The sequence below is a fragment of the Rattus rattus genome, chromosome 3 (assembly GCF_011064425.1).
Source record: "Rattus rattus isolate New Zealand chromosome 3, Rrattus_CSIRO_v1, whole genome shotgun sequence".
Classification (NCBI taxonomy): domain Eukaryota; kingdom Metazoa; phylum Chordata; class Mammalia; order Rodentia; family Muridae; genus Rattus; species Rattus rattus.
Window position 1 is genome coordinate 211961262 of NC_046156.1, and position 26143 is coordinate 211987404.

A 26143-nucleotide genomic window follows, 5' to 3' on the forward strand; every position below is an offset into this window, starting at 1 on the left:
GTTTAAAAAAAAAATAACAGAGACAGTATGCGTAGCAGTCACCAAGCAGTTGGTGTTGCCATTTGGAAGGCTGCAGATGGCTGTGGGTGGGAAATGCCTTTACTTTCTTAAGGATGGAGATGAGTATGGTGTGTGTGCGCTTGATGTTTTTTTCATCCCCCTACCCCCCAACAGGGCTGTCTGTCATAGGCTGCCGGCCAGGCTTTACCACTTGCCCCCGAGCGTGGGAATCGGAGCGTCCTGCCGTTCACATCTCCTGCTTTCCGTTTAGCGGAATCAATTAGGCAAGACAGACCCTCAGATTCCCCACCCCCTTCCATTTTTGTCAGGTCTATATACGTCCTAATTATTTCAGTTTGGGATGCCAGAGCTGTTTCCTGGATAGACCTGATCATCCTTAAACAAAAAGAGAGGAGGCGCACACGTGGGTTGTGGCGTAAATGTCACTTTCATTTCCAATGCTAGGCGCAGAGTAAGACAGAACATTTTTTTAACACTTTGACAAGAGGGGAGGCGATCTCGTCTCCATCATGTCTTTCTGCTTCAGTAGCTTCCTCAAGGAAACCCTCTTGGAACAGAGAAGCATCTGTCCTTGTATTTTGAATAGAAGAATAAAAATCAGCCTTTGCCCCCACCCCTTTTCCCTGCTAGCTCTAAGTCCTCGGTAGAGATAAATTATTAACCTCCCAGTATAAGCTTTCTGAAAGTCTAACTTCACAGAATTTGATGTACACACCAAATACATAGAAAGTTTCCAGGCACAAGCTTCATTCAAACTTGGGGGAGGAGCCTCAGATGGGAACTGCCCAATCTACATAATTATGAAATCATTTTTTAAAACGAGGTACCAGGCATCGCTATAACAGCTTTCTAAGAAAAAAAAAAATCCCATAAGTAAACGTTTGCTTCAAAATGGAACAATATAGAAAATACATGCATCTTCGCCCATAAAAATACCACACAATTTTCCTCTCCAGTTGTACAACCCCCTCAAAACCTGGCCCCTTAGGATTTCAGTATGTGTGTCACTTAAGTTTCCTTGCATCCCACTTTCAACCATAAGAAAAAAAAAGTTAGATTCAATAAGCATTCCTGACCTTTCTGGTTTTTACTGTCTCTTGGCTGTAGTCTTTCTTTCCGGAGCACTCCTCGGTGATCTTGAAGGAGTTTTTACTTTCGGTTATCTAGCTTTATGAAGACCAATACACTCATACAGCTAGATAACCAAAGATAACAACTCGCTTCCCTCACAGGCTGTCTTCCTCTGGCTGGACTCCAGATCCGGATCCTCGTTGGTTTGGGGGGAAGCATAGTCCTCAGGGAAGGATATTCGCCGCGTTTAAGATTCTCCTTTCATGTAAACATGACCTGGTTTCTGTCTGGGTGTATGCGGCTAGAACATCCAAATGAGATCTGTTGCATTCAGAGTTTATTCCAAACTTTTTCTTTCCCCTTCCAGCAAGTAATCTCCAGCATCGTTAGCCAACAATTCGTCTATTAGTATCGGAAAATAAGACCAGCGACTAAGGTGCAGCAAGCTGTTGGGGGTTGAGCAGCAGCGTCCAGCTCTTCGCAGGCCTCTATTTGCATTGTAAATTGCTTCATTCTCACGTAAGATTCTTTAGCCTTCCTCTACTGAGATGTGTAAAGCCATAGGCAGTTTCCAACGCCGGTTAAAGAGGAAGAAGGGGAAAATCCCATTCTATAGAAGTGACAGCTGATTCAAAGATCTGCTCCGGATCACTGGGTTAGGCATCATGAGCTTTGTACCAAGTGCTGGCAGCTTGATTGCACATATCTTGTATATGAATGTTTTAGGGGAGATCCTCGATTTCTCAGGACTTCTAGGCGGGGAGAAGATGCGTCTTGCTGGCGTACTGCTGCCCCGGCCTGAAAGAAGGAGAAAAGGGCCATCATTGGAGGGGCTTTCACCGCCAAATTGTGGACCAGCCCGGCAAGGTCAAAGGTTTCGAGACCGCGGGAGACCAAGGTAATGATGATGTCATGAGAAATCTCAAGTACATGGTTATTGATATGCATCAGTGGTCAGCCAACTGCCCCACGCCTGCTGCTGGGAGTAGCACAGGCGGCGGCGGTGGCGGCGGCGGCAGCGGCGGCGGTGGCGGCGACGGCAGCAGCAGCTTTGCAACAATCCCTATATTCTCAATCAACATTTCATCCACTAGCACTACGGACTGCTCCTTGAAAAGCAACCCGCGGCCTTTTACCTCCTCGGCGCTAGTGTAGATCGCTCTAATATCCAAAGACTGGAGAAAATCTCTCTCTAAGGACAGATAAAAGCATTTCAGGTCTGGGGAACTTCTTTGCCTGCATTTCTCTTCTGGCAGATTGCATAGGCAGGCAGATGGAAGGCACTTTACTATTGCTTAAAGCAGGGCCTCGCTTTCTGGGGCTGGGAATCAGCTCTGTTATTACGCAGTGAGTCGATGTGTGGTTACATTGACAATTTGCTTTGGTGTTATGTTTTTAATGGCTTCACAGCTCAGCCATGCTTTGTATCTGTGTACCGTGGCGATGGGGCAGCGTATTTTGTTCTGTAAGTTCAGACTGCACGATCTAAGCAGTGAAGCTTCCCTTTTTATAATGATTTGCATATATAGGGTGTGTGGGTGTGCATGCAGCACAGGTAAACATCGCAGCAATAGTTTCAATGTACACAACTCTGCTGTAGTAAAATGCTCAGCCTTTGTCTACTGTTTTAAACATCACTTTCACACTGGACAATAATGCACTAGATTTGCTTATAAAATTACAACAAAAGTATTGTCTCCTGAACATGCAGATCCAACACCTGGATGGGAAGAGAGGGGAGCTACCACACCCCCTTACCCTACCCACTCATATTCTTCTATCTAGAAGCAGAAGGTTCATTAATGAATTAACTTCATTCATTGTCTTGGAAGTTTTTAAAGTGTGACTTTAAAATCACTTCAAAGAGTCCTTTTCTTTTGCATTCTTTATAACAGATAATCTGTCTAGCACATCTAACATCCAATATCTAAGATGCCGATGCCTTTCGACAACACATTTGTGGTAGTCTACATAAGAAGCTATTTTTAGTAGGCTTGCTTTTCTTTAAGTTGGATGCTAAAGGCGAATTAATAATTCTACATGTGCATTGCACGTATCACGTACCACGAGTGTCTCACAATGCTCTTGCTTCCACAATGTCTCTATTTTCCCCAGTGGCTAAAACACTTTTAGATTTCCATTTTTGGGAACATACATTTTTCTCAGTAATTCACTAATTTATTCATTTAAGATGTGAATAAGAACCTGCTTATTGAATCACATACAGAGCCCGAAAATATAAACCCTGTAAAGAAGAGACTGACAAATTCTTTTTTTTAATGCTAGGTAAAATCTCCAATGAAGAGTTTAAACACAATATCACGCCATTAAGATATGGCTTACAGTTCAGCAACAGAAATGCCAATTTGTCCTTAGATTAATTTGTTTACTTTTATGATAAGCATTCTTTAGCTGGTTATTGAGAAAAGGCTAAGATGTGGAAAGAGCTCATCTATATTTCTTATCAAATTATAAACAAGACTTCAGGAATTAAAAAGCACCACAATCCCATTCTAAAAGCGTGTTCATGTGAACCCTATGGTCATAACATAAACAAGTCCCTGAACGAATGCCACTTCTGACGCCATGTAAAAATCCTAGTGAACTTTGCAGCGTGGAAGATTACAGAGCACCGTGGCCTTGCTTTCCAAGAACTAGCAGCAGAGCAATTAATGATTTGGCTTGTATTACATAAAGCAAGCATGTGATCAGATAGTCAACTGTGTAAGCCAAAGCCCAAGAAATCAGAAACAGTTTTAAAATATCTCTTTGCTTCATGTGTATCTAGGTGTGAGAGGGCAAGTTATACATACATATATATATATATATATATATATATATATATGTGTGTGTGTGTGTGTGTGTGTGTGTGTGTGTGTGTGTGTGTGTCTGTGTATATAGTATTATCCTCATATTTCCTGAGTTTGAAAATTATTATGTCTCTATTCCCATACTTAACAATACAATGTGTTTTTAGAAACAGTATCTACAATGTGTTAGCACACTGCATATCTGATCACTTCTCCCACTAGAGTCTGTAGAAGATGCTGTAATAAACACCACATTCTTAGGGCAACACTAGTCATGCCAACTTACTACAAGACTGGTCTCCATGCTTGGTGTTCAGCATGGGAACTCCAATGAGTGAAATGAGCCAAGATCAGGATTATGGGAAGTCTGTTCATTAACCGTGTAGTCAATTAAATATGTTACTTCTTTATCAACCTCTCAGGCACACAGAAGAAAATTAAATATACTAAGATTTAATATCAAGTGCCTTCTTATTTATAATATTGCCAAGGTCTATGACATGGTTTATCATATGTATTATACATATATACACCCCACAGTACATTACAATTACATATCTCCAAGGAGTCCTAGCAATGTCATGTGTGAAGAGCGGCTCTTAGCAACTATACTTTAAACTTGGATTTTTTTGCTTTTAAAAGATTATCTAGCTGAACTACAGAATATCCACTTGAAAATCATTGTAGTGAAGGATATACTGAATTCAAGCGGCCTGCCTGCTTATTCTCCAATAAATTCCCACTAGTAACTAGTAGATTAGAGTGTGGCAGTGGTGCTTGCTTTCAGGTCTTTTATGGGTCTCCAAATGGCTGAAACATGACTTGAAACATTCTGGTTTACTTGGGAACAAAACAACCTCTCCTGGTTTAAAGTAAAAAAAAATATATATATATATATATATATATATATATATATATATATGGTTTTCCTCATATGTGGGTCAGAAGGATGCTATTTAATTAATTCGTATATGCTCGGTTTATGAACAATCCTTAGAACATCTCTGAATCCTATAGACATACATGCAGAATGCATAAAGGACTGGCCTAGCATCAATGCATTTAAAATATTTGCTTTGTAAGAATTACAAGTGTGCAAACTGTAGTTCTCTGTCAATGCTATTGTCTTTTTTTTTTTTAAGCCATTTTATTTACACCAGTGTCCATGGTCCAGTGATGAACTCAACTGGCTTTCATTATAATAAAAGTATCTTAACGATTTCTTCTAAGTACGAGCTTCTTTCTTAAGGCTGTCTCAGGCTTTATTTGTGTTCTGCTTTATGCACATACATATATGTGTATATCACATGCATACAAAGGTTCCTCCAGGAGAAATAACTGCACACACTGAAACTTAGATGTTTCTGGAATTCTATCTGCTGCAGGAGGAGATGTGTGAGAGATTGCAGACCTGTCTTCCAGTAAACAATATTCTATTTTCACTTCATTCATCAGTCAAATTTTATCAAATAAAAAAATTTTAAATTACCTTTGTTTGATTGAATAGCTTGTTCAGGATATGCTTCTTTGAAGTCTCATCTGAAAAATAGGCAATAAAACAAATAATCATAGTTTTTATAAATATGTATATATCATTATATAGGGATATGACTTAATTTAAAAGATCACAATTACTTTTTTTTTAAATGCCAATAGATTATATAAAACACCAGCACTGTGTATCTTGGGCCTCAGCACCTACAGGGTTAAATATGCTAATTTGCATTTAAATGGAGACATGCATGATAATGGGGATGCAAAATATGCAGGATCTAGAGGGGTTTGGGAAATTAATTTTTCTTTCTCCTTTTATTTTTAGCTTGGAAAGAAGAGAGACTTAAGAAACATTAGGGATTTGAACCTTGTAACCTCCCATACAAAAGAGAAGGGAGAGCCCCACCATGCAAGGATTTTAAGTCTGGAACCAAGTCTTGTTTTCTAAATGTTTAAGGGACTGGATTTCTTGGCCTTTCAAACAATGAGAATCCCACGATAAATGGCTAATCCATTAGAAAGATGCAAATAGTTTACTGTAAGGCCACAGTACAGTGAGATGTGCATTCATATCTATGGCTCCTGATTGGCTCTTTCCTTCAGTAAATCAATGAATAATGTACAACCTGATTGCTGTAAAGTAGTGGATTTTTGAACCCTTCCCCCACACCCCGCGATCCAATATTCGGAAGTCTTAGATACTCCCGAAAATAGGTTGAGTTTTTTAAAAAATAATTCTTTGATGCTTACTATTATTTTGGACTGGAGGGGTGGAGCTGTTGTTTTGCAAAATGAAAGTACTACACCGGTTCAATTATGCTGACTACAGTGGCTTGTTCCTACCAGCGCCCTAGTTACTGGTGCCAAGGGAGAGGAAGGGTGGTGGGCAGGTGTGGGCGCCAAGAGAGAGGGAAAACGATCTGACTCCATCCTTGTGGGCCCAAGACAGCCGCAGCTTTAGCCCCCACCCCCACCCCACGGCCGTGGCCATGACAGGGCCTGGGGTCTAACTTCTGATCAATTCTACTGAATTGCCCTGACCCCTCCAGACAGTGTTGTATTCAAGCACCGCCCGCACATTTGCAAGAGAAAAACGCTGCAGATCCTAATGGGGAAAAAAAAAAAAAAAGCTAGGTACTCCTTACTCAGGATTTTCTGCACATCACCGAGGTCTTTCCTTCAGTTGTTTCTGGGCTCTTAAGCAAAAAGCTGCGCTCCGATTCCAGAGGCATTTGAAATTGAATACTTCCAAGTCCCAATAACTAACCAGGAAGGTCGCATTAAAGCTAAACTTGGGCTAACCCTATAAAGCAGTCTCTCACCTACAAAATCCAAAAGGCGGAAGAAAAAAGGGGGGAGGAGAATCTACCAGATGCAGTGAGCTATTTTACGTAAGTTTTTCCACCAGGATCTAATCAGAAGGTGGCTTCAGTGCCAGGTACCTGAAACTTTGGGCGATTCAAAAATAGCACATTATTCAAAATGAGAATATAGCATTCAAAAATGCAAAACCCAATTTCGCTTAGCACGGCATCTAAAAGAAGGTCCCGCCACCAACACCATAAATTACGTACAATTTTTTTTTTCCCTGTGCGATTTTTTTCCTGGCATCTTTCTACGATTAAGGGTCAGCCCAAAGGATAATTATGAGTCCTGGCTCGGACAACTCACGAGATCAACAGGTTTGGCTTTGGAGACATACAATCAATTAGCTGAAGCAAAGCCCCGGACTGGCCCTCGGAGCGGCCCTCACCAGGCTCTTGGTGGGGTGCGGGACAACCACCGGCACTGCCGGCCTGGAGCAGCCCGGGAGCTTACAGTCTTCACGCCGCCAAGATACTCACTTGATCTGTCTGCGCCAAGCAGTGTTGTCCCCAAATTCAGCCGGACGGAAATCGAGGAGCCAGGCAGAAGACAAGATCCAGTCACAGCAGAACGTGGCCACAGCACACAAACAGGCTCCTTTAGGCGTCTCCAAAAAAGAAAGGAAAAAAAATTTTTTTTCTAGACCAGTCTTCTCTTAGTATATTTAAAACTGCCGCTCAATTCCACATGGTGGGCGATTCTTTCTTGATTGCATCTAAAATAGTTTCTCTTCTGTGGGGGAGAAAAGGGCTCTAAAGACCAAGGAGGGGGGGAAAGCCAACTTTCCCCCCCACTCCAAGCACTTGCTCCCTGAGCCTCGGAGTGCAGAGTGAAGTGGTGTGTGAGGCTCGGCAAGTTTTTGGGGGGGCTGTCCAAGGTCTAGTCCAGCCCCCTCTGCCGAGGAGGACGTGCTCTGAAACTCAACCAATTTCCCCACTGCTTTTGTTACTGATGAACTGAAGCCCTATTGTTCATCCATTGCCACGGTCTTTTTCAGTCCCCACACTATGTTCTGCGTTGCCAGAGATAATGAATTTGCACCCAAACCTCTCATAGTTCCCTCCTGACAGACGGAACAAATTAGAAATGTCTCGTCTAAAGAAGGGCAATGGCTACATTTTTCTAGGATGCAAAGCACACGTTTCTTTGGAAACTTATTTTGCCTCTTCTTTTTTCTTACCCTAGCTTTTCTCCTCTTGGTTTCTTAAAACTATATATTTTTTAAAAAGAATTCCCCTGTCTTGTTTTCCCAGTGCTACATTTTATTAACTTGTGGGCCGGCCTGCCTTCCTTCCTTCCTTCCTTCCTTCCTTCCTTCCTTCCTTCCTCCCTCCCTCCTTCCCTCCCTCCCTCTTTTTCTTTCCTTTCTTTAGAGGTTCCCTTTACAATATTATTTACAAACTTGGAGAATGACCTTTTGACTTGCAGACTTTTTTTTTTTAAGAAAGGTCCTTTGGTTCAAGTCCCCCCCCCCAACACCCGGCCTTCTGATTGTTAATGTGTTTCGCTAAAGACAAGAAATACATTATAGGAATACATTATAAGGATTTTTTTCTACCCTAACCTCCAGTTTTATTCAAAAGGTACCAGGCATGATAAAGGTTGAGAAGAAAAAGCCCGTGTGTGTGTGTGTGTGTGTGTGTGTGTGTGTGTGTGTGTGTGTCAGAGAAGACGCTAAGATGTGGGAGGAGGGGCTGAAGTGTGTAGAGGGGAAGGTGGGGGCTTTCAGGGAAGGTGGGTATCCTGCAACACCAGCAGGAGGCTGTCAGGGGTGCGGGGCGTAGGGGGAGGGGGCGGTGCAGGAATCTGTCCGGAGGAGGGCCGTGTGCTCCCTTGGGCCTGTTTGCGCGCCCGAAGCTGGAGGGAGCCTCCGCGGGCTACCTAGGAGCCCAGGGCTGTAGTTAGAGCCCGCGCACGCTTGCGACCCAGGGCGAGGAGTGGGTGGTGCTCTGTAAAAATTCGACGACCCCCAGTATGTAAATGCGGCCCAGGGAGGAGAAGGGAGGCTGTCCCGAGAGCAGCGGGCGCGCCGCCCCGCCGCCGGCCTCCGGCTTTCCCGCCAAGTGCAGCCGGAGGACAGCCAGCCAAGCCTGCCCTTGGCCGAAGGGTCCCCGCCCGCCGCGCGCGCCCCCGGCCTCCGCGCACACGCACAGGCACGGCCCCGGCGCACGCGCACACGCACGGACACCCGCACACACTCCCCTTCTAGGCGTGCGGCCCAGTCGCCGCGAGCAGGTCAGGAAAACAAAGCTGGGACTGCGCGCTAGGAGCAGCCGCGGCCGCCCGGAGACGCGGACACTGCGGCCTCTGGCGCCCCTTCCTAGCCGGCGGGCGGTTTCGTGCCCCTAACTTTGCGGTGGCGGAGGACCAACCCTCGCAGCCGGGAGCCGGTGGCAAGGGCAGGCGAGGGCGGCTGGGCTCAAGGAGGTGCCAGCGGCCCCCGCCCGGTGCGCGGGCACAGGCGAGCGGGCGCGGGGGGAGAAGGGAGCCTGCAGGCTTCCCCGCTGAGTCTCCCAGCGCCGCTCCCTGCTCGCCGAGGTGGCTGAGCCCTTAGAAGAAAACACCAGGCCCCTAATCCAAGCTATAGCCAAGGAGATGGCTCCCATCTCTTGTCCTCTTTCTTCAGACAATGCGATCTGAAGGGCCTAACAGTTCAAGGGAAGCCTTTTTCAGGTTTATCTCTTCAAAGGGGGAGACTCAAGCCCTAGCCCGGCTGGCTTGGCCGGCTAAGTACCCAGATTTGGCCATTCAAACACTAGTAACAGTCTCAAGTCGCCTTCCTCTTTGCTGACCAATCTAAGCACCCTCCAGCACACACACACACACACACACACACACACACACACACACACACACACACACACACACACACTCCCACTACAGTAAAATTTGCGCCCCCGGCACTACTGTTAATGAAGCTGACACGCATAATTTGCTCACAGGTAAAGAGGTACCAAAAAAGAGAAGCCCTCGCCATTTGGTTGGGCAATTTACCTGTCCCTACTGGGAACATGTGTAGCATATCGTGTTTTAGGAATGCTTTGCTGGTGTCTGTTGTCTCCCTCTCCTCTTCTTGTGGAGACAAGAAAAAATAATGTCCCATTGTCAATCTTCTTTCTGACAAGCGACCCAAGCGTTGTTCTAAGACGCTTGGGATTCGTTTATTTTGTTATCTGTTGTTTTCGGCTTGTTGTTTTAGGTGTGTGTTTGTTTCTTTTCTATTTTCTTTCTTTATCCCCCACCCCCGGGAGAGAAAAAAGAACCTGTATTTGGTGGGGCTGGAGGAGCAGAACCTGAGTCTGCGTACGTGGCAAGGCTGGCAACTGCCGCGGGGCAGAAACCAGGCAGCCGCTCGTCCTCCCCTGGGGCTGGTCGGGCCGCCCTTGGCAGCTCCGGCTGGGGCTCCGCCACTGAAAATACAGCCACACAGGCTTTCGGGCTCCACCGGCTGCCGCTCCGTGTTTTCCCCCATCCCGGCTTCACGTTCAAGGTTTAGCTGCGAGGTCACGTCCATTGACGTCAGCTCCCTGTCTCCCTCTACGTCCGGCTACATTTACATACATCAAGGAAATTAGGGCATTAAAAAAATATGCAAATCCTGCACGAAGAGGAGCGGTGCATTCCTGGAGCGATCGCCTTTTATTGAAGCTTTTTAATTAAAGGGGCCAGTTGGCTAGCCCCTGAAACAACCGCCAAAATTCCCCAAAAGAGAAAAATAAATGCTGTAGCCTTCGGAAACGGTTGTTTCGGCTCCTGTTCTGTGGGCGGCTGAGGACCGCCGGCTGCCCTGCTCCGAGAACAGGTTAGAGGAGGCAGCTCCGGCCCATGCATAATCAGGGTTCCGCGGCGCCTCCATTCCACCACCACCACCACCTTTCCTCCTCCTCCTGCTCCAACTCCCCTTGGGTCCAGCGTGTATTATTTTTAATACTGATGCATATGTAAAAGATATATTTGCATTTTAAAAATTCCTTGAAATTTTCTGGTTCTACGTTGTTGTTGATTCCCCTCCCCCTCCTTTTTTTCTTCCTGTTTTATTCTGTCTATCTGTGTCCGTTGTCCTCTCTATCTGTCCTTCTCTGCTTTCTTTTTGGCTAAGTGTCTGCTGCTATCTCTCGCTAGATTATCCACACCGTTGCCTCCCTTCTGTTTACTTAAGCTTACAGATGTGTATATGTGTTTTGTATCCAGTGCCAACTGGAGATCCTAGTTTGATCATAAAAGAAACACATGCCTTTTTGTCTTTCTTTACATACCCCTCCATAATGCCTACTGGTTAGAGGCTCAAAGTTTGATTGTCTGATTAACTTCATATTAGTAGAAACACAGGTTGGAGCCAATATATTTGAGAAAAGTGTGTGTGAGTGAAGGGATTCCAAAGATTACTAAAGAATTGCATGGATTAACTGAGGGAATGCGGTATTCACCACCTATTGCTTTCTAACGTCTCTTGCAAAACAAAAATCTATTTTAAAATGTGTAGGCACAGCTATGGACAGCCATCTGAAAGGAAGACATTTTCAACCATGTTGTATGTTGTATCACGTCTGCATGATTTAAAATGTACTGAGTTTTATTTTAACCTCAATCCGGATGGAAGCACATTATCTCGATTGCAAAACATCCTTAATTCCAGACTTTGAAGTGAAACCACACAAACAAAACAGCTAACTCCATTAAAGCAGGCGATCTGCTTTAAAAACATACAGGCCTTGAGCTGGATTCCAAGTAATAGGAATCTTGTTTATAGGATATGGTTTTTTCCTTCTTGGCAATATAGCTATTCGGCCCAAGGACTATTGAATATATGTATATTTAAATTACATATTAACATTCCCTAAAGCTATCATGTAAAAAAAGACAATGCACAATTGCATAACCACAAAGAACAGAAAATGTGCACACACATGCAGCCTTTTCAATGAAACAAGTCCGAGTACATGCACAGGTAATTAGTTTTCTTCTGAATGACTTACCTGCACAGATACTCAAGGCAAGCCTCAGCCCTCCCCAATGGCTTTTGTGTATAAATATTCACATATATCTCCTCCCATTTCAAACCTACAGCTGTATGCCATCTTTCTTGATGGACACTCTCAGCATCCATTTTCAGCACCCTTAATTCTTATGGCATTTTCTAGCCTTACCTCTGGCTATAGTTTTTCCAAGCCTACACGAAAGTGCTCATATGATATGTCACCCAATAAAAAGTGGTCAGATGGCTCTGCGTAAAACATTAAAAAATGGAAACACATCCACCCTTCAGCTTCACCCTTACCTTGCTATATATAGCAAGATTACGTTTCTTGAGGTGAAATTTCGGCACATTTTATGAATAATTGCAGAATTCCTCAACTGGTTACAGAATTCCGGCTGGGGTCGGGGAAACCTGGCCGAATGAATCAGTTGAGCAGGCTGAATGCCTGAGTTTGGCTGCAATTCAATTGTGCGTGGCTGTTTATTCTTGCCTGGGCTCTGGCATGTACCTGCCCGCTTTTATGCAGGCTCAGGACAAACACACTGGCCACGTTGCAGTGCATAGAGTGTCAGTGCATGTATTTAGAGGGAAGTAGCAAAGAATGTGGACCGTATTGCTGTATGAGCATGCATGTTTGTACAAATGCATGTGCACGCGCGCTGTGTGACAAGGGACAGAGAGAGGTACACCTCTTATCTCTGATCTCTCTGTAATCTTTTCTGTTTCTAATCTCCCTCTTTGGAGTCACCATCGCTGGTGTGCACACTGAGGCTTACCCCGAGGGCCCATGGCTTGGTGGCTTCCTGGCTCGAAGAGTGATGCGAAGGAGGGTGGGTAGCGCCGCTGCCGCCGCTGCCGCGGGTCCCGGTGCTCTGTCCCAGCACAGCAGCAGAGCGCGCGGTGTCGGAGCCCCCTCCCTCCCGCCCTCAACCCCATCCTCTCCTCCCCTCCCCTCTGTGCCTCCCTCCACCCCACCCCACCCCCGCCCCGCATTACCATATGGAGGCCGAGTCCCTGCGAATCACAGCAGCAGCAGGCGGTATTTGAATAAGCCCCGCAACCCTAGGCGGACCCCAACTCCTCCACCAGCAGCGTGCTCTGCACCTAGGGCCAGCGCGCTGGTCTATAACCTGGTAGTACGGACACCTCCCTAAAGTCCCTAATGCCTAATGCGTAGGGGAGAGGCCAGATTAAGGTGCTGGGCCTCCCACTTGCTATTTTCATATTAACTTGACTGATAGAATCAAACAATAAGTTATACAAGAAAGAGAGCGGGAGAGAGAAAGAAGCAGGAGACAGAAGAAGCGAAGGAAGTGGAAGAGGCGCTCTAGAGGGAGGAAGGAAGACAGGCGAGAAAGAGGAAAATGAAAGAGTTGAGTGAAACGGAAAACGGACAGGATGAGACAGGGAAAATATAAAAAGACACGAATCTGAGCATTTCGAGCTAAAAATACCATCTCATTGAACTTCACAACCTCCAATTAGAAACGTGTCCGTCCTACCCCACCCCCAGAGATGAATCTGCTGTCTCGATCAGAAATGATTTTTTAAAAATTGTGTAAAAAGACATGACTTTAAAGAAAAGAGCCGACTGTAAGAAGCATAGCAAAAGGCATGACGTTTAATGAAGATATTTATGAACTCTTGCTAAAAAGTCAGCCTCTCTGTGAATTTGCAACCTCTTGCGCTGCGGGTCCAGAAGTGATAAGGCCTCAATCTTGACACCAGAACAAAATTATTCGAACATACTTGGAATTTTAAATGAGATTTTCCCCTATCTACTAGTTTTATATTTGTTAGAGTTTTCCTCTCTACGAATGTTTAACTTTTACACAAAAATGCAGTAGTATAAGTCTATTTTTTTCCAGTCACACAGCAACCTCTCGAAGGAAGATATTGTTTTACAATCAAATTAAATGGAGAGTTAGTTCTATCTCCACACTACCTCTTGCGAATGCACAAGATTGTGAATTTAGGGTGTTTCTTGCCATTTTCCCTTGCCACCTTTTAACCAGAGGATTTCCCTATGCAAAGAAATCCTAATCTCAATAAAACCAGCTGTCTATAGGATGTAACCATTGTAAATGTCCCGTGGAATCTGCAAGCCAAATACACCCCTCCACACACACTCACAAAAAGAATGCCTCTGTTTAATAATCGCTTACGCGGCATATTGAACCAAAGACAGGGGACCACAGACATCAGAGAAAGGAACACAATTTTCAATACCTAGAATTTTAGTACCGATTCCAAAGATGAGCTAATACCATCCAATGGAGATTAATACTTAGCAAGCAATGCTTCGGGGAGGATGGTGAGGAAGACTAGTGTAGTTCAAAATTTCCTTTCTGGACCAGAGCAAAAAGGGAGGCCCTGCAATCACATTCTGCATACAGATATGTGGGTAAGACCATAGGTAACTCAAAGTCCAGGCCTAGCTTGTTCTCTCTCTCTCTCTCTCTCTCTCTCTCTCTCTCTCTCTCTCTCTCTCTCTCTCTCTCTTCCTCCCTCCCTCCCTCCCTCTCTCCCTCCATCCTTGTCTTTTGAGATAAGGAATATTAAAACTCTGTGAGCAATTCCTGCGAAGCTAGATTTTGAACCTCTTATTTTTTCTTAATTTTCTAATTCGAAGTACAACCGTGTCTGAATTCCTTAATTTAGGGTTTGATCAAGCTGCGCCCGATAGCTCCGATGCCACTCTAGGCTTGTGAAGGGAAAGGAGGGAACGAGCGGGTGAAGCGGGCTTTCAGTTTTTTCCATTAGGGCGGCCTTTGGGCCCCACCAAATTCGTCTCTCCTGTCTCTCTCCATAGACCGACCACTGGTGCTGTGGTCCCAGCCAAGAGGACTAGACAAGGGTTCTAGAAACAAAATAAGGGAACTGCCACAATCCCAGAGCTGAAAGGCGTCTAGGAAATCGCCCGGGCCAGAAAACTGAGTGGTGCTAGGGGCCAACGTCGGGCTCCAGGCTCCTGCCAGCAGGGAAACAGCGACACCTACTGGCCCCTTGAGCACCACGCTTGGGGTCGTCGGAGCGGCCCTGGCCTGGGAGAACCAGAATTCTCTGGACATGGGGGGCTTCAAGAGCTTTATGTTAAAGACTCTCGGGACTTCTATAGCCATTACTGTACAAAGAAAGGAAAAGCTATATAGCTTCAAGATGGCCCTAGGGGGCCTACAGAAGGGACCTGATTGCACAGGCAACACACAAAACCTCTAGTCGAAAATCCTTTCTTCTGGAAGCCTAGGGACCTGCAAAAGCTGTTGACCACAGCCTAAGGGAGACCCAGGTGAATGTCGAAATCCTAGTTTGCTTGGGTTTATATTACAGTCCCCTTCACCCTCATATCTTTCCAGCGACAAGTGAAGACTGTATCTTTGCAGATGCCTGGCACTGCAGGCCTGCCAATTGCTTAAGTCCTTCTGGATGGCATGTGCACCTTTATTGTACCTCGCTTCACCCAGAAATTGACAGCCTTTCTTTCATTAAGAACTATGATATTATTAATTCCCCAAGTTAGGGCAAACTTAGAGAGAGGGTGATGTTTTGAGATCTACACACACACACACACACACACACACACACACACACACACACACACACACAGCGTGTATAGCAAAGTAGATACGTTAAAGAATATGCACTTTGTGTAATGTATGTCTGACTGCAATGTGTGTGTGCTAGACTTTGTCTTATGGGTTTTCCCCATAAAACCAAATGGCCATTTCCTTTGAGAAGATGTGGTGGGTGCAGGTGGTCCTGGCAGTGAGTAGAGGAGGGAGGGGACCCAGCATCCCCTCCCACTCCGTGTTTCCTTTTCACGTACCAGGTTCTGAGGAGGCAGGGGCCTCTGAAACCTTACTATGGTCCAGATACTAACCAGTTCAAATATTAGGGCAGATGCCTTCCTTGTAGAACACTGGAGCATTTGAACTAGCTGAATTCTTTGAGGTTTCAACTTAAAATATCACTTATTAACAAATCCCGGTTTTTAATACAATAAATGCACCTGTTAATCAAAGGTCGAGACTTCCTATCAAATGCTCTTGTCTGTAGAGTACTGAATGGAACAAGGGTCTAACACATCTAACACACGTGGGGGAGAAGCCTTGGTATAGTCAAGTTATGGTCTTTATTTTGAACAATTGCAAAAGTTTCCCAATTTCATTTTTCTTTAAATAAAACAGGAAACTCTTAGTTTCCCTAAAAGCAGAAGATTAAAAATTTTCTATGTTCTTTTTATTTAAAAATGTCTCTCAAACGTTCAAGAAGCCTAGCTCTGTTTTATAAATGCGGTTTTTGTTCTAATTTTCTCGAAAGTGGATAGGAGCCTGTTCGGTGACATATACATATGCTTGTGTGACCAGGACTAAAGTAACGCTGCTGATGCTGACTAGGACAGAGCCCTATTCTTATGTCATTCCTTCTCAATGAGCCTTATATCTTGCTGTGTATTAAAGTTTCTTCTTGAGAAATGAAAGCCTTCCTAGGAAAGAGGAGGAAAGAAAAATGACTGCACTGGACAATTAGGCTGCACTGAGCATACAAACACCCATCAACCAAACCCAGTCCACAGGCTTCTTTAGGTCTTTCAAGCATCCTGGAAATGGCAGTGTTTCTTTTCCTTTCTGTGTGTGGGATTTTAGAATCTATCTTATTTGTGATCCCCAAATCATAGCTAGAATGGATTCTGGTTTCTTCGTCTTTGGTATAACTCTAAACATTATTTAGCTCTGATGTGAACAGAAAAGTGGATCGTGTGTGCTTTAAAATGGTGGAATTTCTCTGTGTCAGCATGCCAACTGGTACCAAGAACTCAGCATATTATACCCTGGGCCGTTGAAAGTTGCTTGATTTAGAGCAGAAAATTAGGTCAGTATAGTAGTTTATTTCATAAGAAACATGAAAACGTTTGCTATAAAAACATAGATATGAGTGGTTATTGTGACTTGTGCGAAGGGTGGAGACGGAGTCCTGGTGTGTTTTGGTCTCCCTTGATATAGCCCTCCCTTTAGTATAGAATTAAACAAATGACAACAGACTGAACTCCTAGATTGGGTCTGTGCCCTTTGTCACATGTGTCCATGGTCTAGTGTCTCCAGGAGAGGTTCGCTTATCCCATCCCCTTCGTGTTGAGAACACGAAGGAACGGGTACAAGGGTGGCAATGTTGATCAGAAAACATTATGTGAAAATGAGATGGGTACATTTGAAGTCTGCTCACATCCATAGTTGGTTGTCTAGGGCGGGAGCCTTGGTGTGTGTAAGTTGGCAGTCTGAGGTGAATGAAGCTCTTGGGAAGAGAGGGGGCTTCCTGAATTTTGAGTGGCTTTCCCTTCAGCTCCACGGAACTCCAAGAACACCTGTGTGCATCTACTTGAAGTGTGTGTGTGTGTGTGTGTGTGTGTGTGTGTGTGTGTATGTGGTGTATGTGTGTGTAAAACATTTGATCAAAAATACATTTGTCAAAATCGGTCTCATTATCTGTTGGAACCAGGTATCACGTCATTAACTGCCCAGGATAACTCAAGAGAGGAAGCAGCATCGTTAGCTCTGATAGCTTCTTTCATTTCTCTGGCCCTTTACAGAACTCCTTTTGAGTAGGGCGAGGCTGAATTTTCTCCTCTTCCTTTCTTGATTCTGGCATACAAAACCATTCTCCCACTTGAGCCATCTGCCGCAGGTGTAATGGATGGCAGGGGGCCCGACCTAACTACACTCCAGTCTCTTCCAGATCCTCCCCGCTCGGCACCAAACAAATGAGTCCTGTTCCGCCGCTAGGGTGCCGAGGTGGAAGGTAGATGCTGGCTCCAGCCTTTGGAAACACTCGATGCTTAGAAACCAGAACCAGCTGACAAAACAGGCAACACACGGCGCCCCCCACCCCTGCTCCCCAATCTACACACAAATGGAAGATACATACGTAACACTTAAAAGCCCTTTTGATTCTCTCTTAATTCTTGGTAACTTCGAGCTGTCTTACTGATTACTTATAACCCCCCCCCACACACACCCCACCCAGTGTGTTTGCGTGTACGGGGCACGCATGAATGTGCGTGTGTATTAAAAAACCGCTTATTGGTAGGTCAGCAGCAGCTGATCAGTCATGGAGATCCAATAATCTTTTTGATTACATACGAATTTTCGTTAAAGTCATTCTTTATAAAAGGAAAATAACACTATTCTGTACAATCTAGGGATCCCAGGTTAGGATCGAGGGGATGGTAGAACCAAAGAGCGCCCACCTTGCCAAACTTTCCCTTTTAAAGATCTGAGAGCAGAATACTTTCTCACTTCCAGAGGCCAAAGCGTCCCTCGAGCCAGGGTATGGAAGGAGGGGAGCTACAGATAGTTAGGGAGAGGGCTTTAGAAGTTACGGCCGTCGCGGATTCCCTACGCAGGTTGGGAAGCAGCCCTGTGCGGCAGCCTGTGTTAGGAACTACGAGGAGGGCGAACGACACCCATTTGTTCCGGGACCCTTGTATTGTGGCCCTTCGCGACCTTCAGTCGATCCCAGTTTTAACCGCTGTTGACTACCACCAGACTCAAAGATTTGGGCGGGGTCTGGACCCTTCCAAGTGGGAGCTCCTCCGGCCCCCAGAGTACTCACCTTTGGCGAGGCCTTGGCAAATCACCGCCCAGAAGCATCAAGTTTCCACTCCCAGATGTACCAGATCCAGATTCCTTCCTGTCTTCCAGTCACCGCAGGCCTCTCTCTCTCTCTCTCTCTCTCTCTCTCTCTCTCTCTCTCTCTCTCTCTCTCTCTCTCTCTCTCTCTCTCCTTTCGGAGGCAAAACAGCTTGGTTATTCAGAAGAGGGGGAGGGGAAGGGAGAAAAGAAAAGAAGGGAGAGAGGGAGAGTGGAGGGTGAGGAGGAGAAGAACCAGAAGACAGTGCGGGCGTTGGTAGAAAAGGAGGAGGAAGAGGTGGAGGGGTGGGAGGGGTAGGGTGGAGTAACAGAAGATGGGGTGGGATGTGACCGCCAGGAATAAATTGCTCCCCACCCAGCTGCAGTGCGACGCCCCCAGCGTCTCTGGGGAGCTGGTGCGTCAGCTCCGGACTGGCCTAGGCGGGGCGGTACAAAAGCTAGAGCCGTAGGACCCCCTGCGAGGGCTTCCACCCAGTCCAGCCAGCCCTCGAGGCCGCTTCCCCAGACAGCCTCCGTGCACGGGCAAGGTGGCTATCCACGGCCTTCACGCCACCGGGAACTTTTACTTCACCACCGGAGCCTAGCCATTCTGTTTGGTGTCAGAGTAGTGCGAAAGCCCGCAGGGCATCCTCACCCTCTCACCCTGGCGCCCTAACGCCCTAGCCAGAGCGGCTGCGGTCGGCTGAGTCGTGTTCCACCTCCAGCCCCCCTCCCCAAATGCCTGGGTTAAGCCCGACCCCCGACTCTCTGCTTTTCACCGGGCATCCCTGCCTCTTCTAAGCACCTTCCTCTTTTTTTGCTTTCTTACTCTCTCTCTCTCTCTCTCTCTCTCTCTCTCTCTCTCTCTCTCTCTCTCTCTCTCTCTTCCCCCCCCGTATGTGTGTGCGTGTGTGTGTGTGTGTGTGTGTGTGTGTGTGTGTGTGTGTTTGTGCTCACGCATGAGCGCAGCGCGTGTGTGTATTTACGCGCGCAGCGCACGTTCTGGGCAAGAAAGAAGGTAAAATCCAGCACAAAAGTAGCTTTGGTCTCCAGTTTCTTGGAGATACGAGCAAGTTAAACGTATCGAGTATTTGACATAACATTTCGAAGTAAAAAGAAAAAACGACACAGGAGCTCCCCGGATCATTTAAACTAAGGTTTTACACTGCAAGGGTCATTTATTATTGTTAAGTAAGACGAAAATAAGCTGAAAATAAAAAGCGATCGGTAGTGCAGAAAGCAGGATATTTTGGCACCCGTCCGAAGCTGGGAGCGTTTGGATTTTCTTCAGTAGGAACTACCAGGATGGATAAAGGTGGAAGCCACAGATCCACACAAAACCGCTTCAGTACGTGATGGGATTAGAAATAGGACCTTGCTTTCCCCGACACAGACAACCCATTAGTTCTCTGTTAAACGCATTAAACCAGCCCCGTACAATGATTTCATGGACGCCTTTAATGCACAGACACGGGGGTACCACGGAGGGTGCACGCGATCGGTTTGAAAAATTGTGACGCATTCATAAAGAGAAAAAGTTTAAACATCGATATCTAAACACGCGAGTGCGTTTTCCCAGACAACCATCCCTAAATACAGTGAGCTCCCCATCTTCATTTCCTTGCTGGTCTCTAGATCCGACCTTGTACAGTAGGCCGCAGGTTCCACATAATTCTACGTACACTCATCTGAATGGCACATCATAAAATGTCAGAGTGGGGGAGGGAACCCTTAAGGGGCGTGGAGAAGAAGCCTTTTATTAGCAATTATATTCTCCCAAAGCTGTTTAATTTCAATAATAGCAATGGTGTCGCGGTAACCATCTCGTTTCTGCCATTACAGTGAGACTACCAAATGGATCGCAGCACTGAGGGGTTTGCACACTTAGTTGACGGACTACTGTTGTACTTTATGCACCTATGCTAGGGCAGGAAGAACTTCCTGGACATTATTTTGTTCAGCATCTGGTATAAGGACTCACTTGCCTCCAAACTTCATTTCAGAATAACAATGACAAGATGTGGCTAATTTATGCCTACCATGGACTTAAAGTAAAATGGAAAACGAAGTTGTTCTTTGAAAAATTATGTTAATCGAAGGCAAATAAAAATATTTCCCTTGAGCAGAATGAGCTGACTAGGAACTCTATAAAGCAGAGGTCGTATTTCACCGCTCTGACTGGGATTTCCAAGATTCTGTGGAGAGCAGCAATAGGAAAACAAACGAAGAGCAAAGAGCCCAGCCTGTGCCCTTGCATCACGGTGCCAAGAACAAACATCCCGGCCACAGCGGTGCCCCCCAGATGCTTCATAATGCTGCACTGATATGGATCCGGTGTCTGTGGATAAAAGTTCTGCATCCCACAGCATCTCCTAAACATTGTGAAGTGAGTGTTTGTATAAGGACAACATTCAGACTACAGTACAATGACAGGCCAGAGAGAGCCTTTATTGTGTGTCATTTAACAGTTGAGCAATAATTAACCACCCTTGCTTGTTGAATACTAATTGTAGATGTTTGGCTGTCTTTGTTTGAAATTATGAGACACTCACACAGGAGGTAAAAGGGTGTGACAATCACAGGTTTAGATTGCAGATGTTTAAGTCATAGAGAAAGCCCACAGGTGCCTTCGGCTGGGTTTAAGAAAGTCCCCACAGCTTGCAAAACTTCTCCTTATACCTGAGATAGACAACTTCATAAATTGCACTCCAGTTCTTCTATTCAACTGGTATACATTGTCAGAGTTGCTTGTGCACACTCCCAAAATGGGCCAGACAGCTTACAGTAGACACCAGATAGCGGCTGACATCTCAGAGTCACACAACCCGCCTGTTGGCAAGCTGCAGAACTGTTTGTGAGGAAGTCAGTAAAGCCCCAAGGTATGTCTGGCAGTGTGCTGCTGGCGCTGGGAGCATGGCTTCCATGAGAGACTTGGAAATGTGACCTGATTCTGTGAGGAAGAGGGGGAAGAAGAGGAAAAGGGTTTCTCTCTCCAAATCCTGTCACTGACCAGACAGTTTTTATGTTAGACTGTTCTCCCCTGTCGCTACAGAATATTCCACTGGCCTAAAAGACCTACAGTTGAGGTTCATGTAGAGAGTCAAGCTTGCCCCCAAATAGAGATAGCTATGGAGTGCTGCTGTCTATTCTTCTCACTGATGGCTCCTGTAAAAAACAATGGCTTTCGCCACAGCCAGGAAAGTCAGAACATTCACTACCAAGCATCACTGATTATGGCATAGCAATGGCGCCAGTTGAACCTTTACCACCACAAGAAACGCTTTTCCTGCCAATCTCTCAGAGACTTGTAAGAAAAGTAGTTTACAAGTAGTCACTGCTGATAGTTCTTACAATAATTAACACAGAGCTCAAGGGCGTTCTGAGGTCATAGAAATATCAACAGAGAGAGATTGCCTGTTTTCTAGCGGCAACTCTGTAAGTGGGCATAGTCTACAGAGATGGGACTTCATTCGTGTGATGGAACCAAGCCTTTCTAACCCGTGAGTTTTTGCCTAAATTCACCAATCTGAATTAAGGAGCCAGGATTCACAGCCCCCCTGTGTATTGCCACTGCGTACCCAACTCTGTGCCCTGTGTGCCCTGTGGTCACCATGTGGATATTCTGCCACAATTCTCTTAGTGTTAATTTTTTTAATCTGCCATTTTGATCACCTTGAATGAATATTCCTTTCAGAAATCAATGGGGAAGTTCAAATTTAGGCCTCATGTTCACCAGTTAAAAGCTATTCTATTTTATCATAAAAAAAAAATTAAGGCCACTCCCCTAATTCAGCATGTGACTTTTTAAGGCTCAAATAATTCCTTTGGTTATCTAAGGTTTCAATATCTGTGGGTGTCAAATTTCAGAATGGCAACAAAGTGGTGTCCGAAGGGATTGGTGATTGTGGGGTGGGGTCATTATTCTTCAAGTCTTCTACCTTTCTGCCTAATGAAACACCGGTTGGCCCTGTTGGAAACCTTCTCTAGTCACCAAAATTGGTGTAATATATTCCACTCAGGGCTGTGCCTGCCACTTTACCTCTTAGAAAAGGTCCTGACTCAGTTCTTGCATTTAAATGTAGAGACTTCTCTCTGCACAGATTATTAAAGTTATAATACTCTTAAAGGAGTACACACATCTTACATCACTTTGGATGCTACACACACACACACACACACACACACACACACACAATTTAACTTTTTATCTACACTCACACTCATGCTCACGAGAGGAGGGGTTCAGTAAGCTAACACAACGCATCAGGATAGAACCCCCACAGCTTCTAACAAGGAGGGCAGCACTCCACACCCCCCATTTGCTTATCCTGCTTGGAATCCAGGGCACCTGCAAGGTCCTCAGGTGAGCGGCTGAGGAGGAGATGGCAGGCTGTCTGGCCGCTTTCCAGAGCACTTTGAGCTTGGCCGCCATTTCCCGTGTACTTTTCCTTCAAATCACACCTGCTTGCCACAAATCCCGTATACCTGACACCAGATGTAGTCGAAAGGAAAAGAAAAGAGAAAGCCTCGCCCTCTCTAATTCCCTTTGGTAGGAACCCAGGCCACCAAATCCATTACATAATTCCAGCTCAGGCTGACACCTGTGCCCGCACCAGAGCGGGGTCCGGTTGCAACGCCTGCGCTGGGGACCCTGTCTTGGCCACAACACCGCCCAAAGCAAGCCGTGGCTGAATCAAGTTTGGGGTAGACTTTTTTGAAGGCTGGGCTGGATCCTAGAAGGGGATGTTTCAAGAACCCCCACCCCAATTTAGAGTTATGATACAAAAAAATGATGTTTCAAAACCCCGGTGTCCGAAATCCCTCAGTGTTCCAGCTTCGACGAATTTCGGGATCTCTCCCTCCCACCTCAAGAAAAGTGGACTTTTTATCTGCTGCGGGGGGGGGAGACTTCTCCCGCGTCTCCTCATCTGCCTTTTTTACTCCCCCCCCTCCATACTAAGGATGTGCACTTTGTTGGCGCTCACGGCCTAGCACGTAGATGCGGTTAGTAGCCCGACTGGGGCTCCCCTTCCTCGCGCCGCCCCCCGCACCCCCCGAAGACGGACAATGCCATTATCTGCCATTATTAACCAGTTCAAGGGAAGCCTTAGTCCAACCACAAACGCTCATCGTTTTGTCCGCCCGTGCCTGACCGGTTTCTGGGAAAGGTAGTTTAGTGAGCACTCGCGAGCCCATTCTCTCACAGGTCGAAGGCCCAAGTCTTTGGGGGACCAGATAAAGAAACTCCAGTTCCCAAGTTCACAGTCCGCCTCCCCATGCCTTCTCAAAAAGATTTCAAGTGAGCTAACTCTTGAGATCGGAATTAAAATTTCCATATCACCCCCCCCAAGGAAATTAAGAATACTTGCGATGACCCACCGACTGAACACCGCGTCAAAGAAGCACATTGTGAGGATTTACAAATACGACCAAGTTGGACAGTTATGCTGAAATACACTCGGGTTTCGTTTTATACAGTTCTTAGGAATTTCGTTGAGGCCTGGAGCTATGGCTCAGTCTCCCCAGTTCATAGGAGGAAATCTTTTGGGGGACTTCGGTTGAAAATAATATAAAATTATAGCTAGACCTTAGATTTTCCGAGAACCTCACTCAAAAGGTAAAAATGTGCACTCAGCAAGAGTCAGAGAACTTCCCAGGACACCTCAGGCCGTCTCCTGCACACGCTGAAAACAGGGTCGATTCGTGCTGTTCATTACCGGCTTCTTTTCCCGGTCTGTATGAAAAGACATGAGAAACGCTGTCGCGTATATCCTTTTCTTCTAGCAATTTCAAATACCTCTCGGAAGGTCCCTGCACTCTACGCCCTTTAATAAACAATCTGCCCCGTGAGCCTAGAACATTGTAGACCAGCGACCTTCTGGCACAGCGACAGGCGCTGGTGAAATTCCCTAAGCACCGGGATGCTGGCGGGGCCAGAAAGCACGCTGCCCAGCCTGGGAGAGCTAAGAAGTAAAGCCGGTCCGCAGAACCTGTGTTCTAGACGAACGCTGGCTTCACAGCAATTTTGCAAGCCCCACCCAACAAAAGTTAAAGCATGATGGCACTATACCTTGCCCCGTGTTACTCTGGCGCCTGTTTCCCAGTTTGGACATGCTGGAAGTGTTGGGTTTGGGGAGGTTTGCTTTGGCTGGGTGTGAGTTGTCTATATAAGCCCTGCTGCAAGTACTGTACGGAGGAACCCGCCTTGATGGACTCGGGTGTTAATTAACGCGAAGCTAATTTGAGCTCCAGGAGCTGGAGGCAGCAGGTCGAGAGGCGAGCCGCGAGGGTCCAGTGACCTCTAGTGGACAAGATAGGATATGCAGCACGAGCGAGTCGGCGCACCATCCCCGATGGAAGAGAGGACCGAGCTGCTTTCTCCCAATCTAATGTCAGCGGGCAACACAAATGCTCGATTTAAGGGGCAAAGAGAAGTCCGAAAGAGATGGAAAACCTCTTCTGAAGAATCTAAAACAAGTGAAACACACACACACACACACACACACACACACACACACACACACACACACAGGACTTCACCCTTCTTTAAGGCAAGCGACAGAATGTGTGCAGAAAAGGTTTGGAAAATAAGTATAAAAACTTTGCTTTCTTAACATAGAGGAAAACAGTTCCCAAAGCGTCTATGAGAGAAAGTGGTCAGACCTGGATAGAGTTTGTCACACCTGTTCTTGTTTTCAGAAAATGTTCCGGGAGGCTTCCCTAGATCTATAAGAGGAAAGCAAACGATGCATGATTTTTTTTTTCTAACTTCATATTCCTCGGTCAAGCAAGGCTGGGCAAGGTTGGAGCAACCGAAGCACGAACAGCCTCTTGGCTTAAAAATAATTTAAACCCACCAATCACGCGGTTTATCAGTTAGCTAAATCAGTGTCCTTAGTTATTTTGAAAAAAATATTGTCCTGGAATCGCACAAGTTGAAATCAAACCATGAACCTTGATAATTTAGGCTGAATTCTTGTAAAGAAAAAAAAAATCTGATCTTGCAGTTAAGCCCCCTCCTCAGTTGTGGAACTTTTGAGAACTCCCAGTTTTCCTTCCTTGGGCATTCTTCCCACTCCCTAAGCTGAGGTATGAATTAGTCTTCATTCCAGGACACTAGGAGCCTGGAAAGTCCTGTGAACAACCAAGTCGGTGAGCAACAGGACGAGAACACCACATGCGAGCTTTCCTCTTCCTAGACGGTTACACATGCCCACCAAGGAGGAGAGCCTGGAGCACAATCGTCCTGCTGCGCTCGCTCGCTCGCTCACTCACTCGCTCGAATCTACCTCCAGAATATTGTCTGGGGTCCTATCTGAGAACAACCATGAATGGGGGACATCTTTGGTGGAGAGTACAGAGTTTGGTCACTGCAGAAGGAAGAGTTATCGGTAGCTGAGGCTGTTCCCCTGAACTTACCTTTGCTTTGACTGAGTTGCAAAGGCCAAAGGAGCGGAAGGTCGCCCAGCCAGTTAGTTGACTTAGAACACCTCTAAGGAAAGGAGTAGGGGAAGGGCTGAATTTGGGAGATTAGGCGCTCCCACACCCGGATCGATGGGCGCCTCAGCAAAAGTCCAAAGTGTAGCCTACACTAGCGGATGGGTGTCACATCTTAATGAGGGCCAAACTGAGAAAGGCAGGATAAAGATGAGCCCACAGACACAGAATGTTTTAAAGAGTCCTATTTCTTTGCGGACCAAAGAAGACGGATTGAAAGCTGTTGAAGTGAAACATCGCATCCCACCGTTAAATCTATGTCACAACAAAACACAGCGTTA

At 45.9% G+C, this 26143-nt stretch overlaps 1 protein-coding gene across 5 annotated transcripts; it reads right to left on the minus strand.

Moving 5' to 3' along the window:
- Nucleotides 1-429: 429 nt before the first annotated feature.
- LOC116897322 lies at nucleotides 430-24785 on the minus strand. 5 transcript variants are annotated; one of them, XR_004387414.1, is made up of 4 exons: nucleotides 24436-24785; nucleotides 7241-7368; nucleotides 5392-5441; nucleotides 430-1890 (listed from the first exon to the last, which is right to left on the minus strand). XR_004387414.1 is itself a non-coding variant. In XM_032899076.1 (4 exons), exons 1-4 carry the CDS (start codon nucleotides 18384-18386, stop codon nucleotides 1756-1758), a joined length of 351 nt encoding a protein of 116 aa, XP_032754967.1. In that variant the 5' UTR covers nucleotides 18387-19222; the 3' UTR covers nucleotides 430-1755. The 5 variants fall into 5 exon arrangements, 2 of the variants coding, with proteins under 2 accessions (XP_032754967.1, XP_032754966.1); XR_004387415.1 differs by lacking the exon at nucleotides 24436-24785 and adding an exon at nucleotides 12516-12646; XR_004387416.1 differs by lacking the exon at nucleotides 24436-24785 and adding an exon at nucleotides 9756-10613.
- Nucleotides 24786-26143: the final 1358 nt, after the last annotated feature.